The 18,108-nt window shown below is 41.6% G+C and overlaps 1 protein-coding gene and 1 long non-coding RNA gene across 3 annotated transcripts; one reads left to right on the plus strand and one right to left on the minus strand.

Moving 5' to 3' along the window:
- Positions 1-241: 241 nt before the first annotated feature.
- On the minus strand, positions 242-17,510 carry LOC103511299 (carboxypeptidase E). 2 transcript variants are annotated; one of them, XM_026825106.1, is made up of 5 exons: positions 17,293-17,510; positions 16,602-16,772; positions 14,246-14,321; positions 1,901-1,991; positions 242-611 (listed from the first exon to the last, which is right to left on the minus strand). In XM_026825106.1, exons 1-5 carry the CDS (start codon positions 17,458-17,460, stop codon positions 257-259), a joined length of 861 nt encoding a protein of 286 aa, XP_026680907.1. In that variant the 5' UTR covers positions 17,461-17,510; the 3' UTR covers positions 242-256. The 2 variants fall into 2 exon arrangements, with proteins under 2 accessions (XP_026680907.1, XP_026680908.1); XM_026825107.1 differs by lacking the exon at positions 1,901-1,991 and having other exon boundaries at positions 14,155-14,321.
- Positions 10,751-11,536, plus strand: LOC113468303. The gene is made up of 2 exons (XR_003392106.1): positions 10,751-10,962; positions 11,455-11,536. It is a non-coding gene; the product is annotated as an uncharacterized LOC113468303 (long non-coding RNA).
- Positions 17,511-18,108: the final 598 nt, after the last annotated feature.

Raw genomic sequence — 18,108 nt, forward strand, 5'->3', positions numbered from 1 at the left:
AGACTCTTGAGTGGAAGGTAACCACTAGGCGAGGTTAACGCCGGAGGCGTTTTCTACCACCTAACCCTTAATGAGACTGAAAAGTCTCTTTATCCCAGCAGTCTAAACAAGGTGTCGTGCATTTTATGAGTTGAATAACCTCTCGTACCTACTTCAAGGCGCTTTCTTTTACAACCATGTCTCTCCAAGAACGGAAAAATTTGGTTAGAAAATTTCCGCCCTGGCCGGGTTTCGAACCCAGCACCTCCAGGTTGTTTCATTGCTCCTGACCTCTCGGCCACAGAGGCAGCCTCTTCCCTCCTATACTTGTGGCCCACAGGCTCTTACTCACCTTCCACATAAATTCCACAAGGGCATTCTTGTTCCGTTCCCACTCGTTCGGCAGCAGTTCAGCCGGTGGAAACTTGACACAGCCCAGCTCCAACGTCAGCTCAAAGTCATTGGACGATAGGTAGTTGAAATCTTGCATACCGCCCGTCACGACGTACCACTTGGCCCCGTTAGTGATGCCTCCCTGTCGGGCAAAGTTAGGACTGCCCGAGTAAGGACAAGGCTCGCGGTCTGGATTGCCCATATCCGCGTGATTCATGGCGTAGGTCAGCGCCAGGTATCTGTGGAAAATAAAATTAAGATTAATAGTGAACACTAGTGATAGTGGTTCAGTGAACTGTATAGAATTCACTCAAAGGGTCCTACTGAGCTCTTAAAGGTCCTATTAAGCCCAGATCGAATGAGTAAATGTTCATGTCTCCGTTGGAATTCAAACCTGCGTCGCACTTTAAGTAATCAAGTAATAGTAGAGGAAAAAGTAATAGTAGAGGAAAAACATCATGTCCTTTCTAGTGGTTGCTGTGAAGTAAAAAGTGTGAAGTAGGAACCAACACGTCCTTGGTTAGCTCTAGTTGTTCTTGTTCTAGCTGGACTGAATGGGGTTGATGGTCTCTAGCGAATATTATTTGCCCCGTAATTAACACATAATTAATTTATTAATACTATATTGACTTAAAAAGTAAAAATATGTATAGGTACATATATATGCTCCCGAACCCCAGTCAACAATCATGAGGACCCGTGCTTTTCCTTTGAAACATGACAAACCCTTTGTAACCTCCAGCTAGCAGGCTGGTTAGGGTTCGGCTGCTCTGGTCCCGTTAGCGCTAGTTAGCAAGGAATAATAGGAAGGGGTCGAGTGGATTGGAACACATCACATGCCTTCAGGCACACTCCATTTGTCAAGGGTTTAGGCATTGCCTTGCCCTTGGGATCAATTTAATTTGAAGAAACCCATATACTGATGAAAATTTGTAATAGTTCCCTGAACGTATCATCTTCGAACGTATGGGTGGAAACAGGATTCTATTTGGTTAGGGGGGACATTTATACGATTTCTACCCGGGTAGAATTGGGACAGAATCCGATTACAGGATGGAATAATCCGATCCTACCAGTGGCGTAGCGTGGTCTAAATTCAAGTGTAGGGCGTGTAGGGCTCATGCACAGGTCTACCAAGTCCCATCACAGTACATGCCTAGCCGGTTTTGTTTACCTAACTATTAGTCAAATGGTAGATATCTAATACACTATCTAAGATCTAAGTAGATAATATCTAAGAAGGAGCAAGAGGAGGAGGAGGAGGAGGAGAAGAAGAAGAAGAAGAAGAAGAAGAAGAAGAAGAAGAAGTTTTATTTTTTTTTATAGAGGGATCGGTTACAACGGAGGTCTTTTTTCTTTTATCGTCATGAAATCGAAGAGAGAGGAAGTACAGGATAGGAGAAAGCCAGCCGTTCCGAGAACGAACATTATCTCATCAGGATACTACCCTCTTTTTTACCCGAATTCTATCCGGGTAGAATCCAGATAGAATCCGGGTAGAACCCAGATAGAATCCTCTTTTAGTTACCTGAATGTATCATCATCCGGGCTCTTAGCATACTCTCCCTGAGTTACTCCGGACCTGCTGGAATCATATGGGTAGTTAGCCACCAGATCGCCTGAATTGGAGAGAAGGTCATTTTTCTGGAATCTGGACTCTGTGGACTCGTATTTTTAATCAAGTTTGTTTTTGTGACTTTGTGACCCTGACAATTTGTTTGTATTAGGTTCCTGCAGCTGGACACCAATAGGTGAAACAGATCACATAGGTTATCTCCCCCATCAGGTGACCTGTACGTGTTCTCAGCAACTCGGCCTAACCTTAGAAATAATATCTCTAACTGGACGTGCTAGCTAGGTTGGGGTTCGATTCCCACCCGGGGCAAACTTTATCCTCGTTGTGACCCTGACAATTTGTTTTTTTGTATTAGGTTCCTGCAGCTGGACACCAATAGGTGAAACAGATCACATAGGTTATCTCCCCCATCAGGTGACCTGTACGTGTTCTCAGCAACTCGGCCTAACCTTAGAAATAATATCTCTAACTGGACGTGCTAGCTAGGTTGGGGTTCGATTCCCACCCGGGGCAAACTTTATCCTCGATAATGTTTGGTTTTCTCCTATCCCGTCCTCCCTGCTTTCTCTGATTTCGGGACCATAAGAACTCCAATGTTACAGTTCCTTCTATCAAACCTCTTTTTTTTGTGAAAAAAGATCAATTATGAAAAGACTTTACAAAAGAATACTTACACGGTCGATGAATGCCAGGTTTCTCCGCAAATTCTATCAGCAGGAGAGGATTTCCCAGCACCGATTTCTCATTGAGGGTGTAAACGCGGGTTATGTTTGGGCACCGCTGATGCACCGACTCCAGAATGGAGAGCACTTCCGCGTTGTCGTGGTGTTTGAATTGGAACGCCTCGTCCACAATATGCCGGGCGGGAACGGTGCTGACGCCCGCCAACAGGAGAAGGGCGAGGGAAAGCATTGTCCGTGTGTGTGCGTCTGGAACTGAAATGGAAAGGGGAGTGAGAAAGTGGGATTAGATTGGGGCAACTACCCCAAAAGATGGGTTAAGCTTGTACGAATCTACGAAGTGATGGGATTAGAACTGTGTGGGATTAGAACACTTTTTTCTGATGTTGGGTCTACAGCGAATTTGCTTTGACCAATGCTCACGAGCTATGTATATGGGTTTACAAGTTAATCAAGTTATACGTTCTACTCAAAAATATGTACATGATGATACTACTAAATAGAACTGTGGGTTCAAAAATCGACGAGTCCTTTTGGAACTAAGAGCGAATCCGGGGTTCAGAATTGTCTAGAACCCAGCATAAGGGACTTAAGGACTTTTCAGTCTCATTCTGGTAGTGCAAGGTATATTCTTTTCTTTAAATCAGATACCTTTGACGACAAGTGGTAGCGAGGACTCCAAACACAGCACAACTTCTGTAATACTCGTAGGTGAACACAAAAAAACCTCCGTGAAAGTATGTTTGCACGAAGTGGGATTAGATTGGGGCAACTACCCCAAAAGATGGGTTAAGCTCATACGAAGTGATGGGATTAGAACTGTGTGGGATTAGAACACTTTTTTCTGATGCTGGGTCTACAGCGAATTTGTTTTGACCAATGCTCACGAGCTATGGGTTTACAAGTTAATCAAGTTATACGTTCTACTCAAAAATATGTACATGATGATACTATCTCCTAAATAGAACTGTGGGTTCAAAAATCGACGAGTCCTTTTGGAACCAAGAGCGAATCCGGGGTTCAGAATTGTCTAGAACCCAGCATAAGGGACTTTTCAGTCTCATTCTGGTAGTGCAAGGTATATTCTTTTCTTTAAATCAGATACCTTTGACGACGGGTGGTAGCGAGGACTCCAAACACAGCACAACTTCTGTAATACTCGTAGGTGAACACAAAAAAACCTCCGTGAAAGTATGTTTGCACGACAGCCTTTTAGCTTCTACGATAAAAGGTCGTCTATTCTGTACTATATCATTTTATACGACAAAAATGAAATGTGTTCGAAATTTTGTTAAAGTAAAAAACTATGAAAGATCCACCTGTGGGTACTTTAAAAATATTTAATTCTACTTCTACCTCCTATATTAACTAGTATTTTATTTATTGGCTATGAAGGTATAGGATTTGCACTCTTATTTCAATGACAATGACTAGATCTAGTAATTTCCCGTATTTCCTAAGATTTACGAGTTAACTCGTAAATCATCAGAAAGTAATTACTTTCCTGTGATGGCCTAACTGCCCCTAAACCTCAAATCGCAAATATTGTGCCTCTTCTCACCCATCTAATGAGGGACATACTACGGGATGGGCATGCTACGACACAGACCACATGAGGCTAATGTAGCAGTGTTCTTTTCGCTCATCTTTTTCCTGTATATCCTAGATTTACGAGTTAACTCGTAAATCATCAGAAAGTAATTACTTTCCCATGATGGCCTAACTGCCCCTAAAACCTCAAATCGCAAATATTGTGCCTCTTCTCGCCCATCTAATGAGGGACATACTACGGGATGGGCATGCTACGACACAGACCACATGAGGCTAATGTAGCAGTGTTCTTTTCGCTCATCTTTATTGTGCCTCTTCTCGCCAATCTAATGAGGGACATACTACGGGATGGGCATGCTACGACATAGACCACATGAGGCTAATGTAGCAGTGTTCTTTTCGCTCATCTGATGAGGGACATAGATACTACGGGATGGACATGCTACTAAGTACTAATCCATATGAGGTTAATGTAGTACAAAGTACATAGTTGTTCCATGGCTGCGAAATAAAAGCGGGTGTAAAACATGCTCTAAAATTGATTGATTTTTTTTTTGGTCTGGTTCTAAGCTGACAGTCTAAACAAAGTACCTAATAATACCAACCTATTTATGTTTTGAGCGACACATTTATATGTAATCAGTAGAAGTTAGAAAAATCTACGCCGTTTCGTGATAAAAATACTTAATAGCCTACTTACAGTTATAGATATTCAAGACAACTGATGAGACTGATATCCATAAAACATGCTCTAAAATTAATTTTTTTTTGGTCTGGTTCTAACCTGACAGTCTAAACAAAGTACCTAATACCAACCTATTTATGTTGAGCGACACATCAGTAGAAGTTAGAAAAATCTACGCCGTTTCGTGATAAAAATACTTAATAGCCTACTTAGAGTTATAGATATTCAAGACAACTGATGAGACTGATATCCAAATGATAGGTGTTTGGATAAGAGTTATCTAAGTCAGCATTGGGTATTACCTCCACTCGGAGTTCCCTTTTTCCATATAAGTAGGTTCCTACCATATTCCTACCTATCTAGTATCTCCGCTGAGGAAAATCATTGGTAACAAGGGCCGTATTTACGGGGGGTCCTTTACCATAGGCCAGACTCGGAAAAATTGGAGCATCCACCCCTTCTCGTCCATTAGTGTTGGGACTATCGGCCCCCCATCGACAAAATCCTGGATACAGCCCTGTTGGAGTAGGTTCCTACCATATTCCTACCTATCTAGTATCTCCGTTGAGGAAAATCATTGGTAACAAGGGCCGTATTTACGGGGGGTCCTTTACCATAGGCCAGACTCAGAAAAATTGGAGCATCCACCCCTTCTCGTCCATTAGTGTTGGGACTATCGGCCCCCCATCGACAAAATCCTGGATACAGCCCTGTTGGTTACTACTTATGCCCAATATAGATACCTATCTAGTATCTACCAGATCTACCTATTACGGATTTGCTTAACCTAACACCTACCTATTATGGATTGGCTATCCAATACCCATTATTGACGATGTAATTACTGTGGTTGTGGCTGCTTATCAAAAACAAGGGGTTTTTCCTTTTTTCTCTATTTTATAATGACAAATTTCGTAGTTCTATCATCGGATGATGATGGCACGTGCTATTTGCATATAAAAATAATTGTAGGTAGATACCTACAATCACACGGAATATTTTCCTTTTTTCTCTATTTTCTCTATTTTATAATTTCGTAGTTCTATCATCGGATGATGATGGCACGTGCTATTTGCATATAAAAATAATTGTAGGTAGATACCTACAATCACACGGAGCTAGTTCCTGGGTGCCCCGCGCCTTTGAAACTGCCCCGGGCCCCGCGGAGGGCTAATCCGGCCCTGTCTATGAATACCACTCTCTAGTTTTGTCCAGAAGTGATCTTACCCTAGCAGTTTGGCAGTATCCGACTTTTAGGATCAATGATTGAATTTTTTTTATTTGCTCTTAAACTCTGGCATGCCAGATCGTTCACCAACTTCTTTTTAATACTTGGTATTGGGATTGGGGTTTTTTGTTTGTCTTTATTTTCTGTTTAGGAGGTTTTTTTTATGTTAGATCGTTACTGTCCCAAAAACTAGAATAGAAGTAATAGGAAATCCCTTGTTTTTTACTGCCTGAAACTTGAAAGTTGTACCAATATACCTACTAGTAATAACTTACGTATAATCACGTAGGTATAATAAATAGTCAAACAATGCCGTCTCTGTATATCGTATAATTACTTCAAGTACGCATCAAATTCCATACCAAAATAGACGTGGTTGGGCAAGTAATACCCTTTCATGCATGTAGCGGTGTAAGGTGCCCTATTCAGTATTCTTACTGTGTCTTATCCCGACACAGTGGGATTTTTATCCCTTTTCGGGGATTTTTCGGGTCTGACTGGGATAAAAAAGGATTTAGGGATTTTAAGGAATTTTTAAGTAACCATTTCAAGGGATAATAATTTTTATTTATCTAATAAAAATACATTAATTATTCAAAGTCAATATTTAAGGGTATTTGAGTAAAATTTTGAGTGGATGGCCGCCATACACGCCCTACATGGACGCTACGCCACTGTTACTTTATTATGGGTGTATCGTGTATATTTTCATGGAAGGGTACCCCATTTATAATATTTCCGTACTGATTAATTATGTTATTAAAATTCGTGTGATAACCTTTGTATTGAAGTGCAATATAAAAATAAAAACTATTTTATTTTAAGATTTCCAAGTATTTTTTACAATGCGTCTGTTTTCCTTTTCGTAATTTTTTAGGAACGAGAAAGTTAAAAGAGTTTGTAGGTTTGACAAAGGTAACTGAAATTGCTAAGGTTTTATCGTCCCGAAAGCGAAGAGAGAAGGAAGACAGGATATAGGACTCATTTCACCCCCTTTTCATGTTAACCTTCAATACCTACCTAGGTATTGAATGGTAGTAGCTATTACCTCTATGGTAGTAACTAGGTACTACTAATTACTCCAAGGAGGTAAAAAGTGTAAAATAAATGTGTAGAAAAAAATCTGAATATCTTGAGGTTCATCCTTACTGAAAAAAAGTAAAAATTCTAGTGCAGAGCTGAATATTGAAATTTCCATAAATGTTTGATCGAGGGGAACTGCAAGAAGGAAGGTATAATAGTCCCGAAAGCAAAGAGAGAACGAGGATAGGATATGAGAAAGCCAGCCTTTCCAAGAATGAACCTTGTCTGTTTGTGGTAAAGTTCGCCGCATGCAGAAATCAAACCAGCGATCTGGCGCGTACAAGGCAGACGCTCTACAGCTCTACCTCTACACACACCAAGCTATTTACTCATAGGCTGGTATTTGAGAATAAAACTGATTGGATTTTGGTCCAAATTTTCGTCATTTCCAGGGCAATGCCCCATTCGGGCAACAAGCGGAGACGACTCTTGCGACCAACTTCTTCGCCTTGGTCACTGTATGCCATATGCTATTCCCGTTGCTCCGTCCTCATGCCAGGGTGGTAAATGTGGCTTCCCAATACGGAATGCTTTACAAGGTCCCCAGCCAGGAGTTGAAACAGACTCTTCTGAATGATAGTCTAACCGAGGATCAGCTTGTAGGCATGATGCATGACTATGTCAAGTGAGTGTAACTGAAACTGCTATGGTCTTATCGTCCCGAAAGAGAAGAAAGAAGGATAGGAGAAAGCCAGACATTCCGAGAACGAACCTTGTCTGTTTAGGATACAATCCGGCCCGGGCGGAAATCGAACCCGACAAGGCAGACCTCCCAGCTAGCTTACTAATTTCAAAATCTCAAGATACCTACACCTCTGGTTTTACGTCACATTTGCGTGATCTATCGGGCAGTAGCCTAATAATTTTAACCTCTTAAAGTAGCCTCCATGGCCTAGTGGGTATCATACTAGGTTTGCACGCCGGAGGTCCCGGGTTCGAAGTTTTTTCGGCTCTGTGCTTTAAGTTCGGGGTGCACTCAGCCTCGTGAGGAACTTAGTAATGCTGTGATAGCCACAAAAGTGAAAAAGCTCTTCTTTGGTAGGGTAAGTGTACCATTTGTTCGCCCACCTAAGGGTTTTTCCAGACAAAAACACTTAGGTATAATTCATAATTTGATTTTGATTTTTTACCTCTTAGATTGGCCAAGGAGGGGAAGGACCAGGAAGCAGGCTGGCCCGACGATCCATACACTGTGAGTAAAGTGGGTGTCATCAAGCTGAGCTTCATTCAGCATGCCACCCTGTCTAAAGACCAAACCAGGCCAGATATTATAGTCAACGCTGTACATCCTGGATATGTGAACACTGATTTGACCGGGCACAAGGGAATTCTTACCATGACGATCCATACACTGTGAGTAAAGTGGGTGTCATCAAGCTGAGCTTCATTCAGCATGCCACCCTGTCGAAAGACCAAACCAGGCCGGATATTATAGTCAACGCTGTACATCCTGGATATGTGAACACTGATTTGACCGGGCACAAGGGAATTCTTACCACAGAACAAGGTAAGATTCGGAATTCGCCTGTGGGCCAGCCTAGTTAGCTTGAAAGGTAACGCGCCAGCCTAGTTAGCTTGGAAGGTAGCGCGCCAGCCTAGTTAGCTTGAAAGGTAGCGCGCCAGCCTAGTTAGCTTGAAAGGTAGCGCGCCAGCCTAGTTAGCTTGGAAGGTAGCGCGCCAGCCTAGTTAGCTTAAAAGGTAGCGCGCCAGCCTAGTTAGCTTGAAAAGTAGGGCGTCTGCCTTGTAAGCGCTAGGTCGGTCGGCGGTCCGATTCGATTCCCGGCCGGGGCGAACTTTATCTTGAACCGATATTCGTTCTCTGAACAACTGCATGGCTTTCTCCTATTCTGTCCTCCTCTCTTCAACGTCGGGATTTTCGGGACGATAAGACCTCCATTGTTCAGTTCCCTATATCCAACCTTTTAAATAACAACAACAACTTTTTCTTCTTCGTCTTTTCCCTTGTTTAGACGGGGTCGGCATTTTTCGTCAGCCCTCAATCAGCTGCTAGGCTGATCGCTTTTGGGCTGACATTTGGTTTTGGCTACAAAATTTTACGAGTGAATGCCCTTCGCACTCAAGGGCTTTATTTGTAAATGACAATGTTATTAACGTTATTTTTTTCAGGCTCTGTGTCATCTGTGAAGGGCGCTCTTATACCTCCGGACGCAAAGGAACCCCGTGGTCAATTCATCTGGTATGACGGCTCCATTGTAGACTGGAATGCAGTCTCACCTCCCTAGATGGACGCTCTCCAATTGCTCCCATTTGCTGACACTACAATTGCCCCGTTATCCAATTGCTCTTTTTTTTAGGTAGGTACCCGAGGACCGAGTATTCAATTGCTCCCATCATTTTGTTTTGCAGGTAGATTTTACCATGTACCATGATTTTACTACGGCTATTTTATTTATTGGGATATCTTATTATTTCTTTTTGGAATAAAGTACTCAAATACCTTATGCAAATATGCAACAATATTTTATGAAATTTTCATTTTCAAGTAGCTATTGAAAGTTCATAGTTAAGTTAAGTATTTTAAAACAGGCCTCACTTTAGGTTCTCACGACACGCCGGAGGTCCCGGGTTTGATTCCTGGCAGAATTGAAGTTTTTTCGGCTCTGTTCTTGGAGTTTGGGGTGCACTTTAGTGCCGCGGAAAGATTGGAGTTTTGAAAAATGTGCCGCGGTGGTGACAACTTTGAGAAGCACTGGGCTACATGGTTGCAAATATTATTTCAGATCAGGAACTCAAGAATTAGGTACCCAAATACCTTCACTGCTTCATTAGCCAGTAAAGGACTAGACTTTAGGAGCAAATGTGAAGCACCCCCCCCCCCTCGACAAAATCCGGCCCCCCTGCAGGTACACAGGAGTGCGCGGGATCTAATTCTTATCTGATGCAAAATCGAGGCTCAACTAGCGAGACTCTAAAGTTGAAACAGACTACCGTCACGTCCTGTGAGCTCGTTTGACGTGATGGTAGTGCGTATCTACTTACTACTATCTACATTTGGGCTTCAGTGGAAAACTGAGGAGTTTTCCAGCCATGTGTCTGTACTTAGTACTTACTTACATTCCATGTCCGCTAAACCGTCTGTGTTGAATTCAAGATGTGTATCCTAAATAGTGAGTTGGAGAAGATAGAGTGAATTCAAGATGTGTATCCTAAATAGTGAGTTGGAGAAGATAGGGTGAATTCTCTTCCTCCTCCTGTGTTTTCCGTCCAGATTTATGTCATACTTGCAGAAATCATTGTTGTTACCATCATAATTCCATAGTAGGTGGGTACCTATTTTTTTTTCTTTTGAGCTTCCAATGATTTTTTTTTTTTTTTTTTTTATTTGCCTTGTAAGCGCTAAGTCGAGGGTTCGATTCCCGCGCATGGGCCGATTTTATCGTAAACAGATGAAGTTCGTAGGTCCGTAGGTACCTCTCGTACCAACTCGTAGAGGGGAACTTTCATTCTTTTTTCAATGAGTAGTCCGGTAGTCCAAATTAGTTTTTGGGGAAAGGTACTTTTTTTCGCTCTAATGTAATACACAGAGGACTCAAAAGGTTCTCTGTGGGGGGAAAGTAAACAAAAGCATGGAGGGAAAATTCAAAAAATTCAATTTTATTCAACTTGAGATTTTTTGTGATAAGTGGGAGAGCGAAAATTTTCTACTGATAAAAAGAAGAGAACTGAAAGAGACCGTTTTTCTTTTTATGAAAATCATTTTCGGAAGGATTGTCAAGAGCTGTACACAATATGGACTTCCTCTTTGGAAAGAAGCCCACTCTGAAAGGTAAGACAAAAAGATTGATTTTTACGAATAATCTGAATTGCTAGATGACTCATACCTTATCACACCTAGAACTATTGGGCCATTTAGTGCAATAATGCATATTGCACATAGGTAGCTTTAAATATTATGTAGGGATAATGTTTCTTTGATCGAACTACTTCCACTTTTCTCTTGACATTCATTGAAAATAAAAAGTACAGGAGTTAAAGCAACAAATCTCGAAAATGTCAAGGTGGGTTTCTCACTTTGGCTTTGCTGATGGGCAAAAGCTGATCAGCAAAGCCTTACCAGGAGATTGTAAGAAACATGTTGAAGTACCTGCAACATATTTTGTGAATGGTCTCTCCACTGTATGTGCAGCTCAGAGGAAGTAATATCTGACAGGTGTCTGACAAACAGTAGAATATGGACAACTGTTTTTACAGTGTCACAGTCAAAAATGTACCCACCTACTCATAACTGTAACAAGATGAATGTTTTCCTTATTTCTAGAGTCTCAAAGGGAAAATGACAGAAACCTGAGGAGGGTGGATAGAGATATTGAAAGAGAAAGAAATCAACTGGAAAGAGAGGAGAAAAAACTGGTAAGTCCTATTGACTTGAAAATGAGATAGTTACTTGCAAAAAATAATAATAATAATAATAATAAATTAGGTTGGTATTTAGGTAATAACCCAAGGGTAGGTACCTAAATAAATTCAAGAAAAATATCCATGTCCAAAGTATGAAAAGGTAAATCAAAAGGTATCGAAATTTTTTTATGGACAATTCATACAGATCCAAATAATAAAAAATACCAAAGGCTTGTGTTGTAGGTTTCTGTATAAATTTTATATTTATTGTAATTTTATGATAGATCGTAAGTGTAATATGTATTTAATGCTTAATTTAATGTAAACATATAGTTCTTACTTTTATATTACCAAATAAGTTTACCTATGAATTTTTATTAAATAATATTTCTATATATTTGTTTGTTTGTACGTTTGTATGTGCCACAAGTTAATTTTATTTTCATATCCAAACAACATTAGTTAAGTAGTTAAATGCCAAGGTGGTTGAGAAGGGGTAGGAAGTTCTAGCAAGATAGTTAAAAACGTCAAAAAAAAAGAAGAAGAAGAAGAAGAAAAAAAAAAGATATTTACAAACATTCATGGTACCTAGATGGACTAACCTATAAGCTGCAACCGTCGATCGATGTCGACGGAACCGTCCACACTGCCACGACAACATAGATTCATCTTGTCGACATCGATTGATTGAAATTTAGGCAGTGTGAAGTTGTTTTCGGTACCACTGGCCTGACCTACTCTCAGGAAATGGACAGATAAAGATCAAATAGGAAGACTGGAAGGGATTTAAGAGGATCAAATGGTAACTTAAAATTGGTTACTCCCAAAACGGAAAGAAATAAAGTGGAAGGTAAGAAGAAGAAGAAGAAGAAGAAGAAGAAGAAGAAGAAGAAGAAGAAGAAGAAGAAAAAAAACCGATAGGTAAACAGTAAGATCACGAATCGGAGAGTTTAGTTATTTTAATTTCAATGAAACGATTTCTCGCACATAAAGCGAGGGATAGAAATTGAAATTCCAGATAAAATCAAATATGTACCCTCAGAAAAGGGAAAACTGAAAGAAAGAATGAGAAAAAAAAGTTCAAAAAAATAAAAATCTATTGGTAAAGATCGCAGAACAGTAAAAGATCACGCTATACAACCAATCACAATTATTAATGTCTCGCACAAAATATGTAGAGGGAACAAAAATTTGAATCCCAAACGGGTATCCTCAAAAAAGCGAAAGAAACGGAAAAAGTTGACAGAAGAAAAATCGATAGGTAAAAAAGAACAGTAAGATCATTGTTGTAAAACCAAACAGCAACTCTCGCAAATATGTATCAGATTGATGCAAATAGTTATCAGTTGACGGAGTTCTTAGATTTTAGTAATGTGCAGGTTTATCACAAAAGAAGCGATTCACTTCACTTTCGTCGTCTGTTGTAGGCCCACATATAGTTGGGAGGTCTCATTTGGGGTAGAGTGTCCCCGTAGTCAAATCCGAGAGGATTCAGGTGATTTTCGTCGGTATCTTCCATGAGTTCTGGTTCTTGAACCTGGAAGGAAGAGTCGGAGATTAAAACGGCATATTGAGACGTAACCTCCGTGGCCGAGTGGGCATCACACTAGGCTTGCACGCCGGAGGTCCCGGGTTCGATTCCCGGTGGGGTTCGAAATTTTTTCGACTCTGTGCTTTGAATACAGTGTGCACTCACCCTCGTGAGGACAGTAGAGTAGCTACTTAAATCGAATCGTAGGTTACTAGTGTAGACTTGCGACTTTTAGTAGCACGTAGTCGCCTGCAAAACCGTAGGATAGAGCCATAGAGAGACTCGCTATCATTTTTACTTTCCTTATCTTATAGGAAGGAAAGTAATGTAATCGGGTCAAATTTTCGATGGTCAGTTTTTAGTGCCAAAACACGTTTTGAGTAGGGACAAGGCTCGCGGTCTGGATTGCCCATATCCGCGTGATTCATGGCGTAGGTCAGCGCCAGGTATCTGTGGAAAATCGTCAAAAAAAAATCGTGAATTTATTTGCGCTAATTAAAGCAGAGCCTTTTAACAACTTTTGTGGGTATCACAGCATTACTAAGTGCTTCCTTTGCAATCAATTTCCCTCTTTCAAAAATCTTTTTACACTGGTAGTGCCACCACTGGTCGATACTCGATTAAAGTAGTTACTCAATTTTCCTCACGAGGCTGAGTGCACCCCGAACTCCAAGCACAGAGCCGAAAAAACTTCGACCCCGCCGAGAATCGAACTTGGGACTTCCGCCATGCAAGCCTAGTGTGATACCTGGAGGTTGCCGAGTTGCTGTGACACTGGCATATGTGAAGTGCAAAGTGTGAAGTTTGCTTTCAGGAACACGCCATTGGTTCGCTACTTCGCTAGTTAACTAGGAATAAGAAACAGTTATTACCTGAACGTATCATCATCGAACGTATGGTTAGAAAACGGATTCCATCCAGGGTATGGGGGGACTCTTTTACGGTTTCTACCCAGGTAGAATCGGGATAGAATCCGGGTACATCCTATCCTCTTATTTATCCGGATTCTATCGGGGTTCTATCCGGATTATCCGATCCTATCCTTTTTTTACCCGGATAGAATACTATTTCAATTACTCGGGTAGTTACCTGAACGTGTCATCATCCGGGCTCTTAGCATACTCTCCCTGAGTTACTCCGGACCTGCTGGAATCATATGGGTAGTTAGCCACCAGATCGCCTGAATGAAGATTGGCGGAGAGAACGAACGGAATTTTCATGATGAGTCGCATGACAGCTCGCGTCTCGGGCTGAATCTGAAATAATCGAAGGAAGTGAGTTTGAAGTTTTAAACGATTTTGCTTTAAAGTGTCAGAGTAGTTATTTATTTATTTCATCAAAATAATTTGTTAACAAATGGTAAACCCATCCGTAAAAGCCGGCTCAAGGCCGGCTCCAAGCCGTACCCATCCGTAGTTGGCTTGGAGGGTAGGGCCCCTTCCTTGTAAGCGCTAGGTCGCGGACTAGACTCCCACCCGGGCGGACTTTATTCCATACAGATTGAGGTTGGTTCTCGGAACGGCTGGCTTTCTCCCTACCCTCTTCGACTTCGATTTATATTGCTTAGGAGTGGTTTGAAGTAACTCCTAATTCCAGAACGTTACCTGTTGTGATAGTTTATCGGTGCCTTCGAGGAGATGATTGTTGAGATCGTAATCGGCCTGTTCATTTCCGAACATGATTCGGTCAAGATCGGGAAAGTTCCGATTCAGATCGACGCTGGCATTGTTGGATCTGCCGATATATTGCTGGACCAGCTCGCTTTTGTCTCCGCCCTAGAATACGAACGAAGAAAATTAAAGGAATCAATCTATGTAGGGGAACACGGGACAAAACGGTACATCGGGGCAAAACGACCACCCGCCGTTTTTAGGAGCTAGGAAGTGCTGACCTCTCTTGGATCTTGGATGAACTAGGAACTATTCCTGCAAGTGTTATCTTTGTTTTGATCTGTGGTTGATTCTTTTATCTTTTGTTTTCGAAGAGTACGGAGGCTTTTTCGATTTCACGAGTGCTTGATGCAATGCCTGACGCTTTGGGGCAAAATGGTTTTACACCGTCTGGGGCAGAATGGTACCCTATACCCTAATGGGAGAATGGTGCCCCAGGGTCCATTCTACCCCAAGGTATTTTGTGGGTATAAGGTATAGGACCATTTTGTCCCAGCCTTGGGGCAAAACGGTCTTATTTGGTACCCTCATAAAAATATTTTTTAGTTTTTTTTTTTCTAGTTATACATATATCGTTCTTGTCTGATCTAATTTGTAGCTAAAATTATGCTTTATTTTGTTACAAAATTACACATCTGTGTGACTTTTATTTTTTTAGTTAGGACCTCATAAGCACTAGAGGTGCCATTTTGCCCCGTGTTCCTTTACATACATACATTAAAACCCCACAATACTGCACAAATTTGGGGCTTGGGGCCCAGATATTTTTTCAGCTGTATGATTTGTCAGTTCTATTCTGAGGTTTTCTGCGAAACAGTGAAACCTCCGATTAGCGGACTCTCGGTCCCAGAGGTTTTGTCCGGTATAATAGATCCGCCGCCATTCGGAGGTTTCCTTTAACCTATAAGCGCTTAGCGTTACGTATACCTAACGAAAAAGGGGGTACTTTGACAGTCGATTGTTTTCCTTTAACAATCTGTTGAAAATATCCCCGTTCCTCAAAAAGTGCTGCTATTCGAAGATGTCCGTTATTCGGTGGTGTCCCGTGTCCTCTAAGGGAGATTGTAGTCTTACCTCGGTCCATGCCTTTTCCCATCCATCAGGGTTCATGCTAGGCATCAGATGTATTCGGGTCAGATGGATTAGATTCTGAATGTCCACATTGCCCCTGGTGTATTGCTCGCACAGATAGTGGGCTAGTTTCAACAGGAGTTCGCGACTACAGCACGCGTCTCGGGCTGAATCTGAAATGATCGAACGATTTTTGATAGAGGATGATAGGATAGAGGGAATTTTACTGTAACTGCTAAGGTCTTACCGCCCCGAAAGCGATGAGAGAAGGAGAACAGGATAGGAGAAAGCCAGCCGTTCTGAGAGCGTACCGTATCTGTTTACGATAAAGTTAGCTCTGAATGGTACTTAATCGAATTCGTGACCTATCGCTTAAACTTAGAAGGCAAGTTTTGATGGAGGTCTACCGTCACTGTATAACTGCTAATAAGGTTTTTAGTAACGGGGTTCAACACGCCATTCGGCGACAAGCTATCCGCTTCCTCACACTAACCCCACCCAGCCTGAGTGGGGCCGGGAAAAGCCGACTTCACGCGATTGCTCAAATGGTCACCCATCCCGATACCAACCCAACGCAACGTTGCTTAACTTCAGTGATCTATTTGGAACTGGTGTATTGAACGTACTATCGCCGCTGGCTATAGTGTGAATGTTTAGGTATTTGTATTTTTATTTATTTTCAACCCATCACAAACACAAAATGTACAAATCCTCCTCGTCTAAAATTTCAGCGTGATAGCTAAAGTTTGTGTCGACTGAGGAGGAATCAGCTCAGGTTCACGGCATTCATGTTACCTGTTGTGATAGTTTATCAGTTCCTTCGAGGAGATGATTGTTGAGATCATAATCGGCCTGTTCATTTCCGAACATGATTCGGTCAAGATCGGGAAAGTTCCGATTCAGATCCACGCTGGCATTGTTGGATCTGCCGATATATTGCTGGACCAGCTCGCTTTTGTCTCCGCCCTAGAAGAAGAAAATGAAATGAATCAATCTTTGGTCAGCCACTCACCAGACTATCTGACAGACCGCGGTCCGTCGGAATGTGTGTGTCGGAAAAAGATTCAGATAGTCTGACAGACAATGGTCCTCAAGCTTTTTCTGCCACACACACACACGCCGCTTGTGGTGTCCCGTATCCGTTACGACCAGTTTCAATGTATTAGAATCTCGAATCCCTTGTGACGTACGGGGTTTAACCAACTCAGGGTTGAGATTAGTCAAGGATCTTCCTATACTTAACACCTGGAACCTGACCTAACCTACTGATGTACTTGGAGATTGTTCCGGGCATAGACTCCGACCAAGCTCAAAGCTTACATGACATCGTAGCCTTACCTCGCTCATTGCCTTTTCCCATCCATTAGGGTTCATGCTAGGCATAACCTACTGAGAATGCTTGGCGACTGTTCCGGGCATAGCTCGAATCATGCTCGAAGGTAACATAAGACTGTAACGTGAGATTGTCGGTACACCTGAGCCTTACCTCGTTCCATGCCTTTTCCCATCCATCAGGGTTCATGCTAGGCATGAGATGTATTCGAGTCAGATGGATTAGATTCTGAATGTCCACATTGCCCCTGGTGTATTGCTCGCACAGATAGTGGGCTAGTTTCAACAGGAGTTCGCGACCCAGCACTTCATTTCCATGCATGTTGGCGATGTATTTGAATTCCGGGATCACTGGAGAAAATTAAGAGAAAATGAAAATTAGAAGCAGCTTGAAGGAAGAGGAGGAGGTGGAGGAGGAGAAGGAGAAGAAGAAGAAGAAGGAAGAAGAAGCAGGAGGAAGAAGAAGAAGAAGAGGAGGAGGAGAAGGAGAATTGAATATTGAAAAAATTTCATTTTTATTTTTATAAATGTTTGTACATAAGGTTAACACCTCCTGAGCTAAATAATAATAACTTCTGAGGAGATGGCTTTTTTCCTCTTAATTTCTCAAGTTATTCCCCTCCTATAATACCTACACAGATAGAAATTTCCTATAAAACACAGATAGTAAAACAGTATTTCTAATCATAATGAATACTTATAGTAAATAATGTTACAATCTATTGGACATTACCCAATAACCATATTACCGCTTTTTGGCGGGTTTCGACCGCTTTTTGGCGGTTTTCAGCTATACTGACTAAACGGTTAGAGATATTGTAAATGGTTACAACAGAACACCCCAAATAAGCACCATTCAATAGGATAAGGAAAGTCGTGTGATGTTTTTTTTACTTTCGTTGCAACTTACCCTCATAACTTTAGGTAGGGGACGCAGGGCGAAGTCAATGCGTTGCGCCACACCAATCCC

The sequence above is a fragment of the Diaphorina citri genome, unplaced genomic scaffold, assembly GCF_000475195.1.
Source record: "Diaphorina citri unplaced genomic scaffold, Diaci psyllid genome assembly version 1.1 scaffold698, whole genome shotgun sequence".
In the NCBI taxonomy this organism is placed as follows: Eukaryota; Metazoa; Arthropoda; class Insecta; order Hemiptera; family Psyllidae; genus Diaphorina; species Diaphorina citri.

What these genes read in the sequence shown, in the direction of transcription:
- LOC103511299 (XM_026825106.1), bottom strand. Translation starts at nt 17,460, where the DNA reads ATGCATGGAAATGAAGTGCTGGGTCGCGAACTCCTGTTGAAACTAGCC. An exon ending in GGGAAAAGGCATGGAACGAG is followed by an intron (nt 16,773 to 17,292) that starts GTAAGGCTCAGG and finishes TTCTTCTTCTAG; the next exon opens with GGCGGAGACAAAAGCGAGCT. An exon ending in CCGGATGATGATACATTCAG is followed by an intron (nt 612 to 1,900) that starts GTAACTAAAAGA and finishes TATTTTCCACAG; the next exon opens with ATACCTGGCGCTGACCTACG.